The sequence below is a fragment of the Caretta caretta genome, chromosome 14 (assembly GCF_965140235.1).
Source record: "Caretta caretta isolate rCarCar2 chromosome 14, rCarCar1.hap1, whole genome shotgun sequence".
Taxonomy (NCBI): Eukaryota; Metazoa; Chordata; order Testudines; family Cheloniidae; genus Caretta; species Caretta caretta.
Genome location: NC_134219.1, coordinates 45,932,930 through 45,954,692, shown reverse-complemented (window position 1 = coordinate 45,954,692; position 21,763 = coordinate 45,932,930). Strand labels below are relative to the sequence as shown.

The 21,763-nt window shown below is 51.9% G+C and overlaps 2 protein-coding genes across 6 annotated transcripts in view; one reads left to right on the top strand and one right to left on the bottom strand.

The window, feature by feature from the left end:
• Positions 1–12,545, top strand: part of LOC125621617 (C-type lectin domain family 2 member B) — a 29,274-nt gene extending 16,729 nt beyond the window's left edge. For 2 of the 5 annotated variants that reach the window (XM_048818741.2, XM_075119541.1), the window contains exons 2-6: positions 2,872–3,184; positions 4,700–4,795; positions 7,004–7,194; positions 8,038–8,141; positions 9,088–9,829. In XM_048818741.2, coding sequence (XP_048674698.1) covers positions 3,061–3,184; positions 4,700–4,795; positions 7,004–7,194; positions 8,038–8,141; positions 9,088–9,253 — 681 coding nt within the window. In that variant the 5' untranslated portion in view covers positions 2,872–3,060 and the 3' untranslated portion in view covers positions 9,254–9,829. Of the gene's footprint in view, positions 1–839; positions 1,084–2,871; positions 3,185–4,699; positions 4,796–7,003; positions 7,195–8,037; positions 8,142–9,087; positions 9,830–11,954 lie in introns of those variants that run through there. The other 3 variants (XR_007352516.2, XM_048818743.2, XM_048818744.2) reach the window with 3 other exon arrangements.
• The window catches only part of LOC125621613 (C-type lectin domain family 2 member A), a 66,918-nt gene extending 51,010 nt beyond the window's left edge, over positions 1–15,908 (bottom strand). The window contains exon 1 of the transcript XR_007352509.2: positions 12,361–15,908. The gene's annotated coding sequence lies outside the window, so the exon portion shown is untranslated. The remainder of the gene's footprint in view (positions 1–12,360) is intronic.
• Between the last annotated feature and the right edge of the window lie 5,855 nt (positions 15,909–21,763).

The following is a 21,763-nucleotide window of genomic DNA, read 5'->3' as shown; positions in this document are numbered from 1 at the left end:
GGCACCCCTAATCCTCCCCTCTTCCTGCACTAATCCTGGGGGGCTCTGGGGGGTGCACCTCCCCCCTTTTATAGGGGCAGCTGTGCTGGGGCACCCCTAATCCTCCCCTCTTCCTGCACTAATCCTGGGGGGTGCACTGGGGGGGTAAACCTCCCCCCTTTATAGGGGCAGCTGTGCTGGGACATCCCTAATCCTCCCCTCTTCCTGCACTAATCCTGGGGGGCTCTGGGGGGGTGCACCTCCCCCCTTTTATAGGGGCAGCTGTGCTAGGGCACCCCTAATCCTCCCCTCTTCCTGCACTAATCCTGGGGGGGCTCTGGGGGGGTGAACCTCCCCCCTTTATAGGGGCAGCTGTGCTGGGACATCCCTAATCCTCCCCTCTTCCTGCACTAATCCTGGGGGGTGCACCTCCCCCCTTTTATAGGGGCAGCTGTGCTGGGGCACCCCTAATCCTCCCCTCTTCCTGCACTAATTCTGGGGGGTGCACTGGGGGGGTAAACCTCCCCCCTTTATAGGGGCAGCTGTGCTAGGGCACCCCTAATCCTCCCCTCTTCCTGCACTAATCCTGGGGGGGCTCTGGGGGGGTGAACCTCCCCCCTTTATAGGGGCAGCTGTGCTGGGACACCCCTAATCCTCCCCTCTTCCTGCACTAATCCTGGGGGGTGCACCTCCCCCCTTTTATAGGGGCAGCTGTGCTGGGGCACCCCTAATCCTCCCCTCTTCCTGCACTAATCCTGGGGGGGCTCTGGGGGGGGTGAAGCTGGGAGGTGTGATTGCAGAGTGGGTAGACGTACCGAGCTAGAATACCAGAGCTCGCTCCAGTAACAATAGCCACGGACACAGCCATGGCGGCGTGGGCTGAACAAGCTGTCGGTCTCCTGCGTATGTTGCTAACTCATGTTGCTAACTCGTGCCTCTGTCCGTGCTCCTGTGGTGACGTGCAGCTGCTGTTACTCCAGCTCGCTTTGATCTAGCTGCATCAAAGATGATGCAGATACATCTACAATCTCAACTCCTGATTGCAGCATGGGCAGACCCTTCGATTGTGCCCTCCTTCAGGCAGGGACTGTCTCTGTGTTATAGGTTTGTATTGTACCTGGCACAAGGGGCCCTACCTCTGTGTGCCACTGTAATGCAAACGGTAAATGATGGGGACTGAACTTTTAGTATTTGTTGCATGCTTTACTGTTAGAGTGACCATATTTCCTGAAGTAAAAATGGAACGGCCTGGGGCTCGCCTGAGCTGCCCCGCAAACCCCCTCCGCCCCCCACAAGGCTAGCCAGAGCCACCCCCGCCACCCGGGGCTGGGGCTGATTCCCTATCCCACCCCAAGCTCCGTGCCCCATGCTGCCCGTGGCTGGGTCTGACACCCCCCCCCCCCCCCGCCAGAATTCTGTGCTGCCCAGGGCTGAGGCTACTCCTCCCTGTCCCCCGAGCTCTGTGCCCCATGCTGCCCGATCCCCATGCCGCCCAAGCCCCGTGCCGCCCGCAGCTGGGACTGAGCACCCAAGTCCCATGCTGTCCACGGCTGGGGCTGACCCCTCCCCCGTGAGATCTGCATTGCTCAGGGCTGGGGCTGATCCCACCCCTGAGCTTCGTGCCCCGTGCCACCTGTGACTGACCCCCCCGAGCTCCATGCCAACCGTGGCTGTGGCTGACCTCCCACTGCCCAGCACCTCGCCCCCCCCCCACATTTCTCCATGCCCCCCCTAGGGGGGCACACCCATCTTTTCTGGTAAACTGGGCATTTGTTCGTTTGCGCTTGCCAACTGATCAGTTGGGAACAGCAAACAGCACAAATGCCCGTTTTTGTCAAAAAAGTCGGGTTGGCCAGGACAGGGCTTCGAACGAGGACTATCCTGGCCACAACAGGACGTATGGTCACCCTACTCATTGCCTCATTCAGTATCCTTCAGTGAGAAAATATCCTCACCTTTAGGCCCACTGCTACTTCTGCCCTTTTTAAAGTCTAAACCTAAGAGCATCCACTCAGGAGTTTGCACAGGTTAACTAAATGGGTTTAAATTCGCCCCTCTGGTTGTACTGATGCAACTTGCACCTATAGAAAAGCCCTTTCTCTCTCTCTTCCCTCTGTCTCTCCTCCCTTCTTCTCTCTGTGTTTCCTTCCCGGCAACAATTTCCACCCTCTTCCCCACCGTCCTCTGCTAAAATGATCAGTGATTACATAGTTAATGTTGACACTTCAATGTCAGTATTGGGCTTTAGAGCTGACACGCCAATGAGATTAAATGGGATATGGGGAGCTCACAAGTCCTCCTGAAGTCATAGTTTGAGGCTCTTTGCTGACGTTCAGGCAGATAACAGTGAACTGATTTACCCTTGGGTCACCGTTGGAAGGTTTTCGTCCCAACCATAAGGCCTAGACATTTTACTTTTTTCTTAATGAAAGATGAGGTTCTGGGCTATTCACCCCTTCTTGTCAACTGTTGGGAATGGGCCACATCCACCCTGATTGAATTAGCCTCGTTAGCACTCACCCCCCGCTTGGTAAGGCAATTCCCATCTTTTCATGTGCTGTACATTTACACCTGCCTACTGTATTTTTCACTCCATGCACCTGATGGAAGTGGGTTATAGCCCATGAAAGCTTATGCCCAAATAAATTTGTTAGTCTCTGAGGTGCCACAAAGACTCCTTTACCTGGGCTATCTGAATACTGCAAGGCACATAAATACATCAGAGAGGCCGGATGTTTGACACTTCTGTCCTAAAGTACCCTTGGATTAAGGATGCTATTTAAGTGTAAGATTTATTCTATTGCTAAAAGTTTTGGGTGTTTGTTTTGATCAGCAAAGCACCGAATGACAAATGTCACTAATCCTTCCAGTGTCCTCTATCTGTGATTTCAGAACCATGAGCAAGCTTTGGAGGTGAGGAGATCGGAGGCTGGAATCTCTACAGCTCTCTGGACTCTGCTACCTCCAGCTCAGACACGGTTATAGCGAGAGAGAGAGCCCGGCACATGCAGCAGTTTCCATAGCTCGTGTGCCTTGCAGAGAGAGGACGGACACGGAGATCGTTCTGCGGGGAAACTCCAAATGGAAGAGCGTCTTAATGGCAATGAAAATGCAGAGGGAGGAGGAGAGAATTCTATTCAGCAGCACCAGCAGCTGATGGAGCCTCTTAATTGTCATGGACACCTGGACGGAGGAGACAAACCAGGTAACTTAGGGCTTGTCTGCACAGAGAAATTTACCAGTATAATTATACCATTGTAGTTATACCAGTATAACTCCCTGTGTGGACACTCCTATTCTGGAATAAATGTATCTCCATGGGGAGCTACCCCGGTATAACCGTAGTGGTTTAATATTACTGGCATGGCCTGTACCAGTAAATTCTCCCATGGAGACAAGCGCCCTTAACCCTCACTCTCTAGGAAATGCTTAGCGGGAGAGACAGAGACTAAGGGCTTGGCCACATGGGAAAGTTATCCCCATATAAGCTAAGATGTGACTTTAAACGGATATACCTACCCCAGTACAACCCCCATGTGGACTCTCTTATTCTGGTCTGTGCGTATGCAATTCTCTAGTCCAGTGGTTCTCAACCTATTACCATTGTGGGCCGCATCCCATACGACCTGTGTGGCCCTGAGGATGTCATGTGGGCCGCAGCTCTGTGCTGGCTGGGCCACAGCTCAAGAACCACTTGTCTGGTCAGTGTGTGTTCGATTCCTGGTGTGGTTGGCAAAGATGGGGTTATCACCTGTAGAAAAAGCTTATGGTACCTTGATACCTATATAAATGTGTTCACGCTAGGGGGGGCTGTACTGGCGTCATTAAAGGAATACAAATTTTTGTGCAGTTAATGCCTTAGTTCCCAAGAGAATCAGTGTTCTGTACCTTATCCTGGATCTCTGATAATAGAACGGATCCCTACATTATTGTGGTTTATATTACCACAGCACCTAGAGGTCCTGCTGAGATCAGGACCCCTGCTGGAAGGCTGTGCCTTGTTCTGGTATTGGCCATTGCCCAGCATGGACCTGAAATATTTTCTGTGGTTTAGACACAGAGACCTGGGAGTCAACTCTTCAGAAATCTAGGGCCTTGCTCCGGTGCTGTGGGTTGAGAGTAGGGAATGTGCTTCCCTAGAGAAACTGTGGGGACTTGTGGTTAAGGCACTGGATTAAAACTAAGGAGAATTGGGTTCCTCACTCTGACTTCCTTTGTGACCTTAGGCAAGTCACTTAATCTTTCTATGCCTCAGTTCCTCAACTGTAGAATGGGGAAAGTAAACCTTCCTTTATGTGTCTTGTCTATTTAGATTGTAAGCCCTTTAGGGCAGGGACTGTCTCTCCCTGTGTGTCTGTGCAGGGCTTGGCTCAATGGGGCCCTGATCTCAGCTGGAGTCTGTAGATGTTACTGGAAATCAACCACTGCAGTGTACTTGTAGCCGTGTGGGTCCCAGGACATTACAGAGACAAGGCAGGGGAGGTGATGTATTTTATTGGACCACCTTCTGTTGCTGAGAGAGACACGCTTTTGAGTTTACACAGAATTGAAGAAGAGCTCTGTGTAGCTTGAATGCTGTCTCTTTCACCAACAGAAATGGGTCCAATAAAAGCTATTACCTCACACATCTTGTCTCACTGGAAATCAAATAATTTCCGTTATTATTTAGATAACACCGCTTCCCCAAAGAGCACTAATTGTTTTTCTCTCCCTATTTTAGGATATTCATGTAACCGCAAGTTCAAGAAACGTGCTCTCGTAGCTGGAGTCCTCTTAGTTTTCTTAGTTTTGATCGTTATCATCATTGTTCTGGCTGGTGAGTTCCCAGCCCTCAGTCTCTGCACTTCCTGTTTCGCCTTGGAGCGATCACAGTCACACATTCGCACATTTCAGCCTCCAACTTCCGCTCCTTGGCCCTCTGACTACTTCATCACTGGCCCTTTAAATCAGCTCTCTCCTGTCACCCAGGGGTGACCATCCCTGTGCCTCTACTGCAATGAAAGGATTGCATTTCGAGCACCCCCGGGAATGCAGGAAGTCAGCGCCTATGGTAGAGGGGGCCAGAGATTTGCCATAGACAGTGTCTGGAATCGCTGTGACAATCAGTAACATGAAATGGCATCTAGGTGTCACAGGGGAACTGGTCCCTTTAAGGGGAGATGGGGCCAGCCCCACCCCTGTGCTAGTTAATTAGTTGCTTCCTAGCCTGAGGGAGGGGGACTAAGGAGGGTCAAGTGAGAGCTTAATCACCTGGGCCTTATAAAGGGACTGAGAGCTGGACCCACAGGGAACAGGCAGGCTCCCTTGGAAGGTCTTGAGCAAGGGTCTGTAAGGAAAAGGGCTAGGAACTGGGTGTAGAGGGTGAGCTGATGGGAAGTTCAGGGGGACATCTTTGTTTGTTTGGGACTTCTTAATTTGGACCCTTGGTAACCTGGAAGGGGATATGTTTGTTGTGGACTTGAATGGAGGATGAAGCCACATCTGCAGCACAGAGCAGTGGCTGGGAAGCTGAGGAGACCAACCTTGGAGAGGGAAACTGAGGCCCGGAGCGGCAGCTGCACTATCCTTGGACAAGAGGGGGCATTATGCGTCAGCCACACCCCAGGGACAGTAGGTTTTAATGCCGTGCCACTGTATCAAAGCATGACTGATCATCACAGCCTTTTTCAAACTCTTCCTTTTTCACTCTGTAACGTGTGACTCTCAGGCCTGATTTATACTTGGAAATAGTACCAGTATAACAGTGTCAGGGGTGTGATTTATTCCTGACACGATTACGTCGGTATTACCTCTCGTGTGGACACAGTTATAGTGTGAGAAAGGTGCCTTACACCAATATAGCGTATTCCCCTTTCCCATTCAGGAATAGCTATGCTGCTGTGGGCACTTTTATACTGGCATAACCACATCCGCACTAGGGGGTGAGATGGCTTAATTTCTACCCGGATCACTAAAGCAATCCAACTTTCTAGTGTAGACAAGGCCTCTGTCTCATGTGGCGGTAGAATGCGCTGGCACAACTTTTCTACTGGGGGCGCTGAGAGCCATTGAACCAATCTGTAGACCCTGGATATGATGATGGAAACCACTTCAAGCCAGGGGGTGCAGCAGCCCCCCTAGTTCCAGCACCTGTGGTGCACTGAGCTGGGTTCAAACCTGGGGCTGGAAGCTTTTCTGCTGTTCTTGCTGCGTTTTAAACCGAGAGCGATACTGCCTTGATGGCCCGCGTCTTGGGGGAGCGTGTCACCTGTGCAGTAGGATGCAGGAATTGGAGATGTTCCTTCCTTTCAGGGAAATGCGAGTGTAACTCATTCACCTGCCCTCCTAGGAAGTAATGCAAAGAACCGAAACAGACTCCTCAAAATATGAGTCCCCAGCCCCTACTGCCTAAATCGCTCCTGTGATCTGCAGCCCTGGGGATGGGCTCATCGCCCCCTCTGCACATTCGTGTCTGTTCCCAGCCGACTCCACAGCGCGGGGCGGATCATGGGAGAATCAAGGGTGGGGAAGGGCCAAAGTTGCCCTCTCAGCATTGCCTCGGAGTCTGTGACAGAAGAGGAACATCCGTCCCGGCTGGGAACTGGCTCTGAGTGGCACCTCCCCACTGCCCATGTCACCAGCCTCCCCTGACAGAGGCCGGGCCATTCCCTGGGGCTTCGCTGGTGTGGGGTGCCTGGGGCTAGGGCAGAGGTACCAGCCCTGACTCCCACAGCACTCCCAGAGCAGCTCCCCTGCATTTACAGCTAGGGGACCGTGACCCCTGCCTGGAGACTAGGGGGATGATGGTGTCTCCCAGACTACGTATCCCCTCAGGAGGAGGTGGTGGTCCAGGCCCAAGATTTCCTATTTCATGCTGGGAATTTGAGTGTGATTTGGGGTCATTTCTCATGCCCCCTTTTGTCCCTCAGATCCTCCGGTTGGTTTAATGAAGGGCTCTAGTTCTGAGAACATTTATTGCCCCTTACCCCCCTCCTATACAGAGAGGGAGAGAATCTCTGACCCTGTTTGACTTTCTCATTTTCAGTGGTAGCATCTAACCCACCGTCCGCTGGTCCTGATCCTCCGGCTGCTGCTCGCTGCTGCCTGGACGGCTGGGTCGGGTTCAGAGGGAAATGCTATTATTTCTCTGAGGCCGAAGGGAACTGGAACAACAGCCAGAGGAACTGCTCCTCCTCCAGTGCCTCCTTGGCTGCGATTGACACCCAGCAGGAAATGGTGAGAGAGAGACCCTTTCAGACTTTAGAGCAGTGGTCCCCAAGCTTTTGAGGGTTGTGCCCCCCCATCATTCCCCCCCCCCAGAGGTGGAGGTTCCTGGAGGTGGGTCTGATCGCCCCCATGCTGCTGGGAGCCCCCCAGCCCGAGGCTCCAAGCTGCTAGTCCGGGCTGGGCTCGGGAGGGACAGGACTTGCTCTTCCCCGGCACAGCTGCTTGCGGGCGGGAGTTGGGGGGAGATCTGACCGACCTCTGGGTACCTCCGGAGCTGCTGCCCAGCCCTGGAGCTTCCTGCAGCTGGGGGAGGTACCCGGAGGTGGGTCTGATCTCCCCTGAGAGCAGCTGTGCAAGGGAAGTGTAAGTCCTGTCCCACCCCATCCCAGGGACTAGCAACTGGAGTCGGGGGCACAGTAGGAGCCCCTAGCTCCTGCACTCCACCCCCCCACACCCCGCGCATAGGTAGATTTCACGGAGGAGGTCTGATTTCATGGTCCATGACGCGTTTTTCACGGCCGTGAATTTGGTAAGGTCCCAGCCGTAACCTTAACAAGGGCGACTTTGCTGTCGCTGGCAGCTAGAACAGTTTTGCAGACTGCACTAGGCCCCATCGGCAGCACAGAGAGACTCAAATGCAGGTTGTGACAGGATGGGAGGGATAGTTCAGTGGTTTGAGCATCGGCCTGCTAAACCCAGGGTTGTGAGTTCAATCCTTGCAGGGACCATTTAGGGATCTGGGGCAAAAATTGGGGGTTTGGTCCTGCTTTGAGCAGGGGGTTGGACTAGATGACCTCCTGAGGCCCTTCCGACTCTGATATTTTATGATGAATATCTTCCTCTTTTGGAAAGGCTTTCATTAAGCGCCATAAAGACCTCTCTGAGCACTGGATCGGCCTCCGGAGGGAACCGGGTCAGCCCTGGAAATGGACCAATGGCACCGAATTCAATCACTGGTGAGTTGTCTTTCTTGTCAATGGGGGGCCCTATCAGGGAAGTTGGCTTAGCTACAGATGTGACGAGTTAGCTGCCTCCCAGCTGATAGGGCTGAGGCCAGGGATCACAAGAGAGGATCAGGTGACTTGCAAGCTTAGATCAAAGGTCAGCAAGCTGCTCCGCTGAGAGCTGCAGGGAGCAGGTAGGTGCTTGCTGGAAGCAGAGCCCGGTTTAGTTCTTTGCTTTATGTTGAACTGTTTTGAGTAGTAAAACATATCCCTGAGGAAATGGACAGAACTGCTGTTGTAACTTGAAAGGATACCTCTGAGACAAGTCTTAATAGCTCAGCTGATTACAGCTGGACTTAACCCAACCCTACTAAGGCTGTTTTCAACGTCCACACACAACTGTTTTGTTGCTGACCATTTTAACAGAAGCATCAAGCCAGCATACTTTCCGCATCGCCACTGGATGAAGTCCCAGATCCTGGGGCAGATAGTTGCTATCACGGATTGCTGGCGTTGTGAAAGAAAAATTCAACCCCCTTCCTCAAATTTAGTCTTCTCCTTCATGTCCCCAAAATGGGGAGAGACAAAAGTGATGCATCCCCTTCCCAGTGACCAACATTTCAACTGCTTGGGTCCCCAAACTCAGTATTTTCCTAGATAAGAAAAGCCCCAGCTCTCCCTAACCTAGCTGCTTAAACTTCCCAGTTCTCCTTGACAACTTCTGTGATGCAATTGTGTTTGGAACTTTGCACCAAAATTTTGCATCACAGTGAAATTAAAAATCGGAGAGCAGCGTTTAATGTGAACCATAACAAGGGGCTGTTAGACGAACTGGACTGTACAAAAGTGAAAGGGGACAGTGCTACATAATTTAGAGGCCCTTGCCGCTTGCTTTCTGTCCGCTGCGCTGCACAGAATACGAAGCCTTGACTTTAATTCTGTGCTGCTTGCAATGCAGGTTCGCAGTCAGAGCGCACGGCGAGTGTGCGTATCTGAATGATGAAGCCGTCACCTCTTCCTGGTGCGACACGGTGCGATACTGGATCTGCAGCAAGCCTGCGGGACTTATGCCGAGAGAGCAGAACGGAGCGCAAGGGCAATTGGAGACGTCAGAGCTCAGCTGAAGTGCTACTGTATGCACAGGGATGCCCGCACACCCGCCCCGACTTTTCTACTCAACCTAATTGAACCTAGGTTGTATCAATTTAGATCAGCTCTGGGGCTGAAGCATCCATGGGGGAAAAAAACAGGGGACGCTCAGCACCCGCCACCCACACTGGCTGGCCGGCTCCCTGGCTGGCTGCGGATCAGCTGTTCTGGAACCCGTGGGGCTGGCTGTGGATCAGCGAGCGGGAGGCACTCAGGGGAGGGGCGGAGGGGAGCGAGTGGCAGGTGGGACCTCAGGGCAGGGGGTGGGAAGAGGTGGAGCAAGGGTGGAGCAGGGGCGAAGCCCCCACTGGAAAAAAAACAAAAGTCGGTGCCTGTGATCCAGCTGCTGGCACCCTGCACTTAAAATCCATCAATGTGACGAAAGAGAAGTCGCTGCTGTTTGTCCTTCAGAGGGTACAATCATTATATTTGACAGTGCCATACCTGCCCCCCACTATGAGTAGGGCCCTACCAAATTCACGGTCCATTTTGGTCAATTTCACAGCATAGGATTTTAAAAATTGTAAATGTCATGATTTCAGCTATTTAAAGGAGCTGTGGGGGGGGAGGGGTTGCAAGGTTATTGTAGGGGGGGTTGCAGTTATTGTAGGGGGGGTTGCAGTTGTAGGGGGGGGTTGGAGTGCCGCCACTCTCCGACCACCCAGCTCTGAAGGCAGCAGCGCAGAAGTAAGGGTGGCAATACCGCGATCCCCCCAAAATAACCTTGCAACCCCCCTGCAAACCCTTTTGGGTCAGGACCCCCAATTTGAGAAGCGCTGGTCTCCCCTGTGAAATCTGTATAATATAGGGTAAAAGCACACAAAAGAGCATATTTTACAGGGGGAGACCAGATTTCATGGTCCGTGACGCATTTTTCATGGCCGTGACTTTGGTAGGGCCCTACCTATGGCAGGCGCTGTCCTTGGCCTGAGGAACTTACAACCCAAGCCGATGAAACGGGTAGGGACGAGATACAAAGCGAGCATGATGATGGTTAGGCACAGGTCGTAAGTTCCAATGAAACCAGTGTGTGTGGTTTAATGCTTGTAATTTAACTCTGTCATTGCATATTTCTCTTTTTAAGATCTCCCTCAGTTCCTCCTAAACTTTGGCTATGACAGTGCCATCTATTTGTTCACAAACTGTCGTCAGATTAGGCCAGTTCTTGATATAGTGCTCAAAACAGTCCACGACTGAGTTCCATCCCACGTCTTGTGGGAGAGTTAGCTTGGTTCCTCCCACTTTTTTCAGAGCAGCTGCTTCCAAGTGGTTGTAAGGGAAGTATTTTGCAATTTCATCAACATTAGCCTTTATTTTTGGAAAACTGAAGTCTTTGGCTAGGAGGTGCATCAAAGGAGCACTGCAACCGTATGTTGTTAGCTTGGGACTCTCTTCTAAATAATTTCTTCTCACCTTGGATACATTTGCAGCATTGTCTATGACCAAGCTGCGTACTAGATATTTGAATTTTTTCCCCACAGTTTGTTATAGCTTTTACTGTTACTTCTTGTAAGTATTCTGCTGTGTGCGCATTTCCTGATGTATCAATTGTTTCCGTAAGGAAGACGTTCCCTTCTTCTGTTGTCACACAAGCACGTACAACAGGATCATTGTGGACATTGCTCCACCCATCAAGACTCAGGTTAACAATTTTACCCTCTCGACCTTTTGCGCACTGCTCAATTTCTCTTTCATGCACTTTATCCAGCAATTCGCCTGCGACATCTGCTCTCTTGGGTGGACAGTATCCTGCTCTCAATGACTGAACCATGTGTGATGAAGTGGGACTGTTCTTAATGTTTCCTCTGAATAGTGTGGGGGTGCCTCAGTTTCCCCTAGGCAGTTCTTAAGTCTCTAGGGGGTGGGGTAAGGGTGTATGATCATTGCAGAGCCTAGAGGGCAGGTGTGTGCAGGAGTCTGGACACAGAGAATGGCCAACACCCTGTTTCCTGGCAACTGATGGCCTGGGCCCTTCCCCCCCCTGCAAGGTGAGAGCTAAAGGGTTGGAGAACAAAGGAATCAGGTGACCACCTGGCCCGGGAAAGGAACAAAGCCCAGAGGAGGAGGGGCTGGAGGGGGTTTTCAGTTTGGGGCTGGCTGGGACATGGAGTGAAGTGCAGACGTGGTTGTCTGGCTCACTGCCCCCCAGAATGGACCCAGCTGAGGGGTCCCGTTCTCTGCACCTGCAAGCTCTGTTTTAGACCATGTTCCTGTCATCTAATAAACCTTCTGTTTTACTGGCTGGCTGAGAGTCACGTCTGACTGCGAAGTTGGGGTGCAGGACCCTCTGGCTTCCCCAGGAGCCTCGCCTGAGCGGACTCGCTGGGGGGAAGCGCACGGAGGGGCAGAGGATGCTGAATGCTCCGAGGTCAGACCCAGGAAGGTGGAAGCTGTGTGAGCTGTGTGTCCTAAAGACAGGCTGCTCACAGAAAGGCGACTACCCCAGAGTCCTGACTGACTTCATGGGGAGCAGTTCCAGAGCATCGCCCAGGGACTCCGTGACACCATGTTAATGAAGTGTGGGTTCTCAGTCATACGGAAAGGAGAGTTTGTTGCATAAACAAACCAGAAATTTTTTTCATCAATTACCTCTCTTTGCAATCTGCTAGTTTCTTATCACAAACTTATCTATGGTTGTTTCTAGATGATGGAGAATTTTTTTTCTTTTTGCTACAGGTGATAGATACACTGTGGGTATGTGACATATATGATGTGACTGAAACACTGTCCTTGGCAGATAACTCTGAAACTATAGAAAATGATGGTGATCTTGAAGGTGGACAGTCTTCAGAACCCTTTGTTTGTTGAGGATGGATTCTCCTGAACAAAATAAGTCAATGCAGTTATTTAACTATTATTACCATATTGCTCATTGCATTCACTGACACTCAGTACTACTTTAAAGGTGAAATTGTAAAAGGAACATCTGCTTATTTCAGCTCTTTCTTTTTTTATCACAACTGCATCTAAAATGATAGTACCACAGAGTAACAACTGTATTTTTTGCTCAAACATGAGAATTCAATAATAGTTCAGAGGAAAGACAGGCAGTCCTTAAGAAAGAAGTATGAAGTTTACCAACCTGAAGATCCTGCATGTTCAGACGTGTTCCTTTCATCATCTTCAAGGCAGCTTCCTCTTGAGAAGGAATGCTTCTCATGATGTTGTTTCATTCAGGCGACCAGGCCTTGCATTTCTTTTGCATTTTGCACGCATGTCTGTCTTACTCACAGGTAGAGTAACTTCATTAAAATATTCCCAAACTGGGTCTCTTCTATGGCCTGCTGCCATTATAGGTTTTCCCTTCTAGTGAGAGAATGGTATGGTAGAGCTCAAATCAATGAAGGCTACACTCAGAAAGACCTCAAGACTTCTGGAATATGCTGCTCAAACAATTTCACTTTTGTGTCTACTGCCTGTCTCTCCCTTCTCACATTTATCTCCAGATGTTTTCTCCTTGTCCAGATCTATTCCGCCCTCAACAATCTTCTATTCATTGAACTTTTTAAAACTTTGCACTTTTAGAGAGAGGTAAGGGATTGACTCTGTGTACACAAATTTGCAGAGGGACAATAGAGTTGAGATCTGTTATTTCTCACCTCTGTATATTATTTATTTTAAAATATTTTTGCTGTTAACAAGCACGTTACCTCTGAAGACACAAATCCACAGTTTGAGAAGTGCAGCGCTAACCATCTCTGATGGTATCTTCTAGACTGACCACTGAGTCCCATTGGGTAGCTAGAAAGATTAACCTAAATAATCTATACGGAAGTCTGTAGAACCCCATAAGATTGGGTCCCTAATCCATGAATTATTGGAACTCTTTTACAAAACTTTTCTTACACGTTACATGAATATATTGTCTCATACTATAGAATTTATAATCCCTATTCCATGATGAGAGATCTTTGAGCTATAATGTATCTTAATTAAAACTATTTTTAGATAGGTTTTTTCCTCAAAAAGCATTTTAAAAAAAAAATCCAATTTTTTAAAAAAAATCATTGATTTTTATCTACCCTGAGCTACTATAAGGTGGGTGCGGAACTGGTTGGAAAACCGTTCCCAGAGAGTAGTTATCAGTGGTTCACAGTCATGCTGGAAGGGCATAACGAGTGGGGTCCCACAGGGATCAGTTCTGGGTTAGGGTTCTGTTGAATATCTTCAATGAGTCAGATAATGGCATAGAGAGTACACTTATAAAGTTTGCGGATGATACCAAGCTGGGAGGGGTTCTAAGTGCTTTGGAGGATAGGATTAAAATTCAAAATGATCTGGACAAACTGGAGAAATGGTCTAAAGTAAACAGGATGAAATTCAATAGGGACAAATGCAAAGTACTCCACTTAGGAAGGAACAATCAGTTGCACACATACGCAATGGGAAACTAGAAAGGAGTATTGCGGAAAGGGATCTGGGGGTCAGAGTAGAGCACAAACGAACTATGAGTCAACAGTGTAACACTGCTGCAAAAAAAGCGAACCTCATGCTGGGATTTATTAGCAGGAGTGTTGTAAGCAAGACACGAGAAGTAATCCTTCCGCTCTACTCCGCGCTGATTAGGCCTCAGCTGGAGTATTGTGTCCAGTTCTGGGCGCCGCATTTCAGGAGAGATGTGAACAAATTGGAGAAAATCCAGAGAAGAGCAGCAAAAATGATTAAAGGTCTAAAAAACATGACCTACGAGGGAAGATTGAAAAAACTGGGTTTGTTTAGTCTGGAGAAGAGAAGACCGAGGGGGGACATGCTAACAGTTTTCGAGTAAATAAAAGATTGTTAGCAGGAGGAAGGAGGTAAATTGTTCTCTTTAACCTCTGAGGATAAAGAAACCATGGGCTTAAATTGCAGCAAGGGCAGTTTAGGTTGGACATTAGGAAAAGCTTCCTGTCAGGGTGGTTAAGCACTGGAATAAATTGCCTAGGGAGGCTGTGGAATCTCCATCACTGGAGATTTCTAGGAGCAGGTTAGACAAACACCTGTCAGAGATAATGCTTAGTCCTGCCATGAGTGCAGGGGACTGGGCTAGATGACCTCTCGAGGTCCCTTCCAATCCTATGATGAGGGGGAATTGGGAGAGGTGCTGATTTGCGATGGCAGCACCAGCGGGCGATTGCTCTTTGGCCAGCGGTAGCACTAAGAGCCGTTTGGAGATCAGGCCTTATGGCGCCGGGCCCTGCACAAGGACAGAACGAAAATGCTCCTTGGCAGTGCAGGGGTCCCTGGGTGTGCTGTGGAGTGAGGGGGGTTTCCTCATTAGTGGGAGGCGTGTCCTCCCTAGGTCAAGTCCAGTGGGGTGATGCTGTCAAATGTCTCCAGCAGGAGCATGCTCAGGTCTCTGTGGCTCAGAAGACCACAGAGCTGTTCCCTGTAGAGCTCTGGTGGCCAGGCCGTGTGCGCTGAGGCTGGTGGGGGGCTCTTTCGGGAAGGCCCCTGCGGGGCCTGAGTATGCGGTCTGCTCTGGAAAGCGCAGGAGTCTCTGCCATCCCCTTGTGACCGAGGGGATCAGGGGTTCTGCCCCATGCCGTGGGGTCCCCCACGGGTGTTGGCTCGCGGGATGTGGGGTGAGGTCACTGGCGCTTCCCTGGCTTGCTCCTTTGCACGGAGCTGGCGTTCACCACACAAGGTGGCACTAGCCAGGCCAGCTGTTTCCCACCCGCCCCGTTCAGAGGCTCAGTCCTGGCGCTGCACGGAGCCAGTTCGGTTCAAGAGGCTTTTATACCCCTGTGTTAGCGAGCGGCTGCGGGGCCACACTGGCACCATGGCTGGGGGAGCCCGGGGGGGGTCGTCTCCCCTCCACTCTGATTGTTTGTGTCCGATGTGGCCCTCCTGTGTTTCCACGGGCGTTTCCTGGCTGTCCCGTGCGTGCCAGCCCAGAGCGGTGGATGAACGCCGAGCTGGGCGGGTATTTACCTGGATCCCACCTGCTCTGTTCTCTCCCAGCAGGGCCCCAGTCCCGATACTGGATGGAGCCATGGGAGGAGCTGCAAGTCCCAGTTCTCAGCAAACGCCAGGACAGTGAGGGATAAATAAGCCCAGCTGAGAGGGGTGGGGGCAGCTGGGACCCCCCCACAGCCACCCCTGCAAGCCCAGCTCCTCTCCGAGGTTGCCACCACCCTCTCCCTGATCTGTGTGCACCACGGCACCCATCCCACCACCTGCCCCCGGGGCCCCCAGAACCATACGAGAGCCCTGTCTTGGCTCTCACTGAAAAAGCAAACAATATTGCCAGCCCACACGGAGGCAAAGAGAGGCTTGTGAACCTGAGCTGGGTGGTGCTGAGTCGGCGCTGCAAGAGGTGGGAGCGCCCCCTTCAACCCCCGCGCGGAAACCGGCTCCAGGGCTCTGCCCGCCGTCGCTGGGGCCCTGTCCTCCTGTGGGGCCGGCTCATGCCCGGTTGTTCCTGCAGGGGAGCGGCTGGCGAGCGTGGCCGGGGCAGAGGATGCTGCACCGGGAAGGGGCGGCACCAGCGCCGATGCGGAGCGTGCCACAAAGACCCTGCTGCGGGGGCAGAGGAAGCGGTGCCAGGAGGCGGCGCCGGCGCGGCACGGAGACCCCACCCGCCGGTGGCCCTTTCAATGCGGCGAGGGCGGCCGGCTGGCGCGGCACTTGCAGGCCCCCCGCCTGGAGCGCCCCGCACGCCTGCCCCGACTGCCCCCGCCGCTTCCGCCACCGGCCGGCGCACGCCGGGGGGGGCGCCCCCTCCGCTGCGGGCCGTGCGGGCGCGGCGACACCCGCCGCTCCAAGCTGCTGCCGCGCCAGCGGGTGCGCGCTGCTGAGTGGCCTCCCCGGCCCCCCCGGGCCGCCGCCGGCATCCGGGGCCTCCCGCGCCCCTCACGCTGGGATGGGCCCGGCCCTGACCAGAGTCCGCCCTCGGGCGTGGCCGCTCCCCGCCCGCTGCTCAGGAACCGGGGGGGGGGGGGTGGCTGGGCCAGGCACTGGGTGCGGGTGGAGCTGCACTGACGAGGGAGGAGGCTTCTTGGCCGAGCCCCCCACTCCCCTTGGAGCCCCCAGCCGTTGGGGCGCCGGGGCTGAGCTGGTCGTTCCCCCTGCCCCAGACACTGGTGCTGCGCCATGGGGCGGCCACGGCCAGGACCCTGTAGGAACGCCAGCTTGGCACACAAGGGAGCTGAGTGGCTGCAGTGGGACGAGACGGACGCTGGAGCTGCCCATACCCTGCCCCGCTGCTGCCCCGGGCTCGCTCCCGCAGAAGTCGGCCGAGCGCCGGTCCTTCACCAGCTTCTCAAGGATGTCACCGCGGGCTGAATGCCACCTTGCCGGGCAGGTAGCCCACGTCCTGCATGAGAGGGACGGGCAGGGTGAGGGGCCCGCTCCTCCCAGCCAGCTGCGGCCGGGACTGGTCCGGCCAGGCTGCGCCCGCTGCGGAACAGAGCAAGGCGTGGATTTGCCCTGGGCGCTTCGATGCAGCTGGGGGGCTGCTCCCCACAAGGGTGGCCATCAGCTTTCCAACCCATCCCGCCGAGCAGGGCCTCCCACCCTCCCCCACCTGGGCACAGCCCGTGCCCCAGATTGGGGCCTCCCACCCTCCCCCAGCTCTGGCCAAGCACAGCCCCCAGCCTCCCACGCCCTGCTGAGCACAGACCCCCTCTCCCCTCATTTCCTCCCCCTAGAGACTCCCAACATTCTGTTCGCTTTTCTGGCTGCTGCTGCACATTGAAGGCCGATGGTTAGGGGTGGAATAGTCAAGGGGAGCTTAAGGCGGCACCCACTGGCTTCTAGGCTTTAACTCCCTTAGGAGTCCTGGACAATCCATCCTGCATGTTACTGACGCGTACAGTACCGATTCCGGGGTGGGATTCTCCACTGCCTTATGCCTGGTGTAGTCATTTGCATCTGTACCGGGAGTGAACAGTGAACGCTCCACTCAGCTACATCAGCAGTAGCATTTCACCCACTGGAGGAGAGCCAGGTGCAGTGTGACTCAGTTTCCCCCCACTGGTCAAGTAGATTTAGATGCTTTGGGGTGGCATAGACTCTTGTTTCTCACCAGAGGGCTAACTTCCTGCCAAAGCACCTCTTCCTTAGGCCACTATGAGGAGACACCCAAGCTCAGGGCTGCCTCTTTTTATACCCCTTCTGTTAATCACATGCTCCGTGAGGTCTTGCGCTCAGGGACCACAACTCCAGAGTCCCCGGCCTTAAAGGGGCCAGGACCCATAGTGGACAGGCTGGTGGCACCTTGCTCTTAAAGGCCCAGCTAGCTCAGTTACACGCGCACCTCGGTGTAAATGACTGCACCAGCAGCCGGGCTATGGAGAACCATGTCTGTTGTTCTTATGTTGGGTGCCAGTTAAGGTGTACAGAATGGAGAGACACTGCCCCTTAGTGGTGGGGCAGATGGTAGAATCTTGGTATGATTACAGCAGTGATTCTCAACTGGGGGTATGCGTCCCCCTGGGGTACGCAGAGCTCTTCCAGGGTGTACATCGACTCATCTAGATATTACAACAAGCTACATAAAAAGCACTAGTGAAGTCAGTACAAACTAAAATTTCATACAGACAATGACTTGTTTATATTGCTCTATATACTCTACATTGAAATGTAAGTACAGTATTTATATTCCCATTGATTTATTTTATAATTAGATGGTAAATGAGAAAGTCAGCATTTTTTCAGTAATAGTGGCTGTGACACTTTTGTATTTTTATGTCTGATTTTGTAAGCAAGTCATTTTTAAGTGAGATTAAACTTGGGGTACACAAGACAAATCAGCCTCCTGAAAGGGGTACAGTGGTCTGGAAAGGTTGAGAACTACTGGATTACCGCCTGGAAAGACTCTTGCCTCCAGTGATGATAAGCAGATGAAAAGAATGGGCCATTAATTTGGAACCTACACAAGGAACTACTTTGGGCAATGTATAGACAACCTGTGAAACTCCCCGCTGCAGGAGTCAGAGCAGGTGGATTAGGGTTGCCCACCCTGCAGGATTGTCCTGGAGTCTCCAGGAAATTAAAGATCCATCGTTAATTAAAGATTACGTCAGGTGATGAAATCTCCAGGAACATATCTATACAAAATTGGCGACCCTAAGCTGGATCTTTAGGACCGTTGACAATATTTGTGCAGTGGGCAGAGGTAAAGAGTTCTCTTTCACCAGTAGGTAGAACCTGACCCATTTAAGCAGTTGTCACCTGTACATAGGGGACTGGAATTGTCAGAAGGGCTCGGCTCCCACCGTCGGGGCAAGAGCATCTAAAGAGCTCAGGACCTTGAGTGCCATGATGGGCACTGAGACCTTTTGAAAAACTTGGCCCACTTATGTAAGTGCCTAATTGGGAACTGAAAACTCCAGCCCTAATGTTGAGTGCTGGGCCCTTGTAAACCTGGCCTGGAGTTCTTCTGTCAATAGGGGGAGCCCCTCCAGAGCTGGGGTCATATCTGACCGAGTGGGAAATAGCTAAAATAATAATAATAATCTGGTTCTCTTCATCAGCACATCTCAAAGCGCTTCACAAAGCAGGTTGGCATCATTGTAACCAATGGGGAAACTGAGGCACTGGGTGGCGACGGGACTTGGCTACAGTCACCAGCAGGCTGGCAGCAGAACGGAACCTAGCTCACCTCAGGGCAGGGCCCGCCTAGTGCTCTAGCCACTGGGCCACATTGCTGCTGAAAGAAAACTCTTAACGGGGCCCAGTGGTCGTTCTGCCGTGTGGGGGGTGAAAGACCGCGCTCTAGTGCAGCCCCTGCCAAGTACCAGCGCCCAGGGTGTGGCAGGGTGGGGGTCTTTTGCTTTCTTCAGAAGCATCCTGCGTTGGGATACAGGACTAGACGGCTGGGGGATTTTCAGCGCTGCAGATCCAGGTATGTGGAAGCTCAGTCCAGCGGCTCCAGCTTGGCTCTTGGGCTTCCCTCCAGGCGGTGCGGGGAGCAGCTGGCTGGCTTGTAAACTGCCTGGGGGGGGGGGGGGGGAGGAGAAAGCGATTAGGTACAGGTGCCTCCCCTGCGTGTGCTGCACGGGGCGGGCGGATCTGCCTCATCCCACACCAGCCGAGGGAGTCATGGGGGGAGCTGGGTGAAAAATGACACTTATTTTTTGTAGGAAATTGTGAAAAATGTTTGTTTTTTAAAAATAAACACTGTCCCTGCCCCCCCGCCCCCCGTCACAGCCAGGGCAGAACCTCACATCTAGCTCTCTCCTCCTCCACACACGCACCCTCCTGTCTGCCTAATTTCCAAAGTGCAAATCCCCTCAGGGCCTGTCGGCAATCACCAAGCAGCAGTTACGGAGAAAGCCAAGACCAAGGATGCACTGATCATAGAATCACAGAATCTCAGGGTCGGAAGGGACCTCAGGAGGTCATCTAGTCCAACCCCCTGCTCAAAGCAGGACCGCTCCCCAACTAAATCATCCCAGCCAGGGCTTTGTCGAGCCGGACCTTAAAAACTTCTAGGGAAGGAGATTCCACCCCCTCCCTCGGTAACGCATTCCAGTGCTTCACCACCCTCCTAGTGAAAAAGTTTTTCCTAATATCCAATCTAAGCCTCCCCCACTGCAACTTGAGACCATTACTCCTCGTTCTGTCACCTGCTGCCACTGAGAACAGTCAGATCCATCCTCTTTGGAACCCCCTTTCAGGTAGTTGAAAGCAGCTATCAAATCCCCCCTCATTCTTCTCTTCCGCAGACTAAACAATCCCAGTTCCCTCAGCCTCTCCTCAGAAGTCATGTGTTCCAGTCCCCTAATAATTTTTGTTGCCCTCCGCTGGACTCTTTCCAATTTTTCCGCATCCTTCTTATAGTGTGGGACCCAAAACTGGACACAGTACTCCAGATGAGGCCTCATAAATGTCGAATAGAGGGGGAACGATCACGTCCCTGGATCTGCTGGCAATGCCCCTACTCATACATCCCAAAATGCCATTGGCCTTCTTGGCAACAAGGGCACACTGTTGACTCATATTCAGCTTCTCATTCACTGTAACCCCTAGGTCCTAGATCAGGTTGCAGAGTTTGAGCAAAAATGGAGTTTCACTAACTATTTGCATTCCAGGCCTTGCAAAGCCGGATTTAACCCGACACCAGTTTACTCCACTGGAGGATCTGGTCCAAGCCCCCTAACGGGCAATACACAGAGCTGGCGTGGCTTGTAGATGGGGAATCCTTTCCCCATGCCCTCCAGAGGCAGCCACGACTGTGGGAATCACTCACCTCTCCCACGATCATCCCCAAGACACAAAGAACCAGGCCGGCTAAGCCAAGGTGGATGGCGTTGGGCACCAGGCTGCCTCTGGCTCCATTCACTCTTCCCGAGTTTGTTGGTGCAGCTGCTGAGAGAGACAGAGGGGCATCTGAGAGACTGACTTCTCTGTAGGCCTGATCCAAAGCCCACTGATGTCTGGCTGCCTCCGTCATACTCACGTGGTCCCCATTGCTGTAATATCGGGGATCCTCACATGCTTTAATGTCAGTGGAAACACTTTCACTGGGTTTTAGATCAGGGCTTGTATTGTGATAAACCAGGGCTCAAGCTAGAGGGGATGTGGTGGGATAGCAAACATGCACCCTTCCTCTGCTGCCTTCCTGTGCTCTAGCTTCTCAACTTTCTCATTAAACAAACAAACCAACTGTGTTTTGGGGAAGTGAAAAATGTCTCTAGCCAGGTCGATGTTTGCAAGAAAAAAATAAAAATAAATAGACTGAAAAAAATTATGACTTTTAAAAATGGTCAGTTTCAAACACGTCAAAATAAAAACAACTCTGACATTTTGGAATTTGTTGTGGTTTTTATTTTTTGACCGGCTGTAGTGTGCAGCTTGGTCTCAGCATACTAAAACAGCTCATGTAGCGCCCGGGAAATGAAATGATTCAAGGATTAGAAAACGTCTTATAGTGAGAAACTCAAGATGCTCAGTCTCTTTAGTTTATTGAGGAGAAGGTTAAGGGTGATTTGATCACCGTCTACGATGAGTAACTACATTGGGAACTAAGATCTGACAACAGACGGCTCTTCAATCTAGCAGACAAAGGTACAACATGATCCAATGGCTGGAAAGTGAAGCTAGACAAATGCAGACTAGAAATAAGAACATAAAAATGGCCATACTGGGTCACACCAAAGGTCCATCTAGCCTGGTATCTTATTTTCTGACAGTGGCCAGTGCCAGGTGCCCCAGAGGGAATAAACAGAACAGGGAAACATCAAGTGATCCATCCCCTGTTGCCCATTCCCAGCTTCTGGCAAACAAAGTAAACATTTTTAATACTGAAGGTAATTAACGATTGGAACAACTGACCAAGGGTCATGGTGGATTCTCCATCACTGGATCTTTTTGAATGATGATTGGATGTTTTGCTAAAAGATCTGCTCTTGCTCAACCGCAGCTAGTGGGCTTGAAGCAGTGATTAATTCAGGGATGTTCTCTGGCGGGTGTGATATGGGAGGTCAGACTGGATGATCACAATGGTCCCTTCTGGCCATGGAATCTAGGAATCTGACATATTCCCTGAAATACCTATA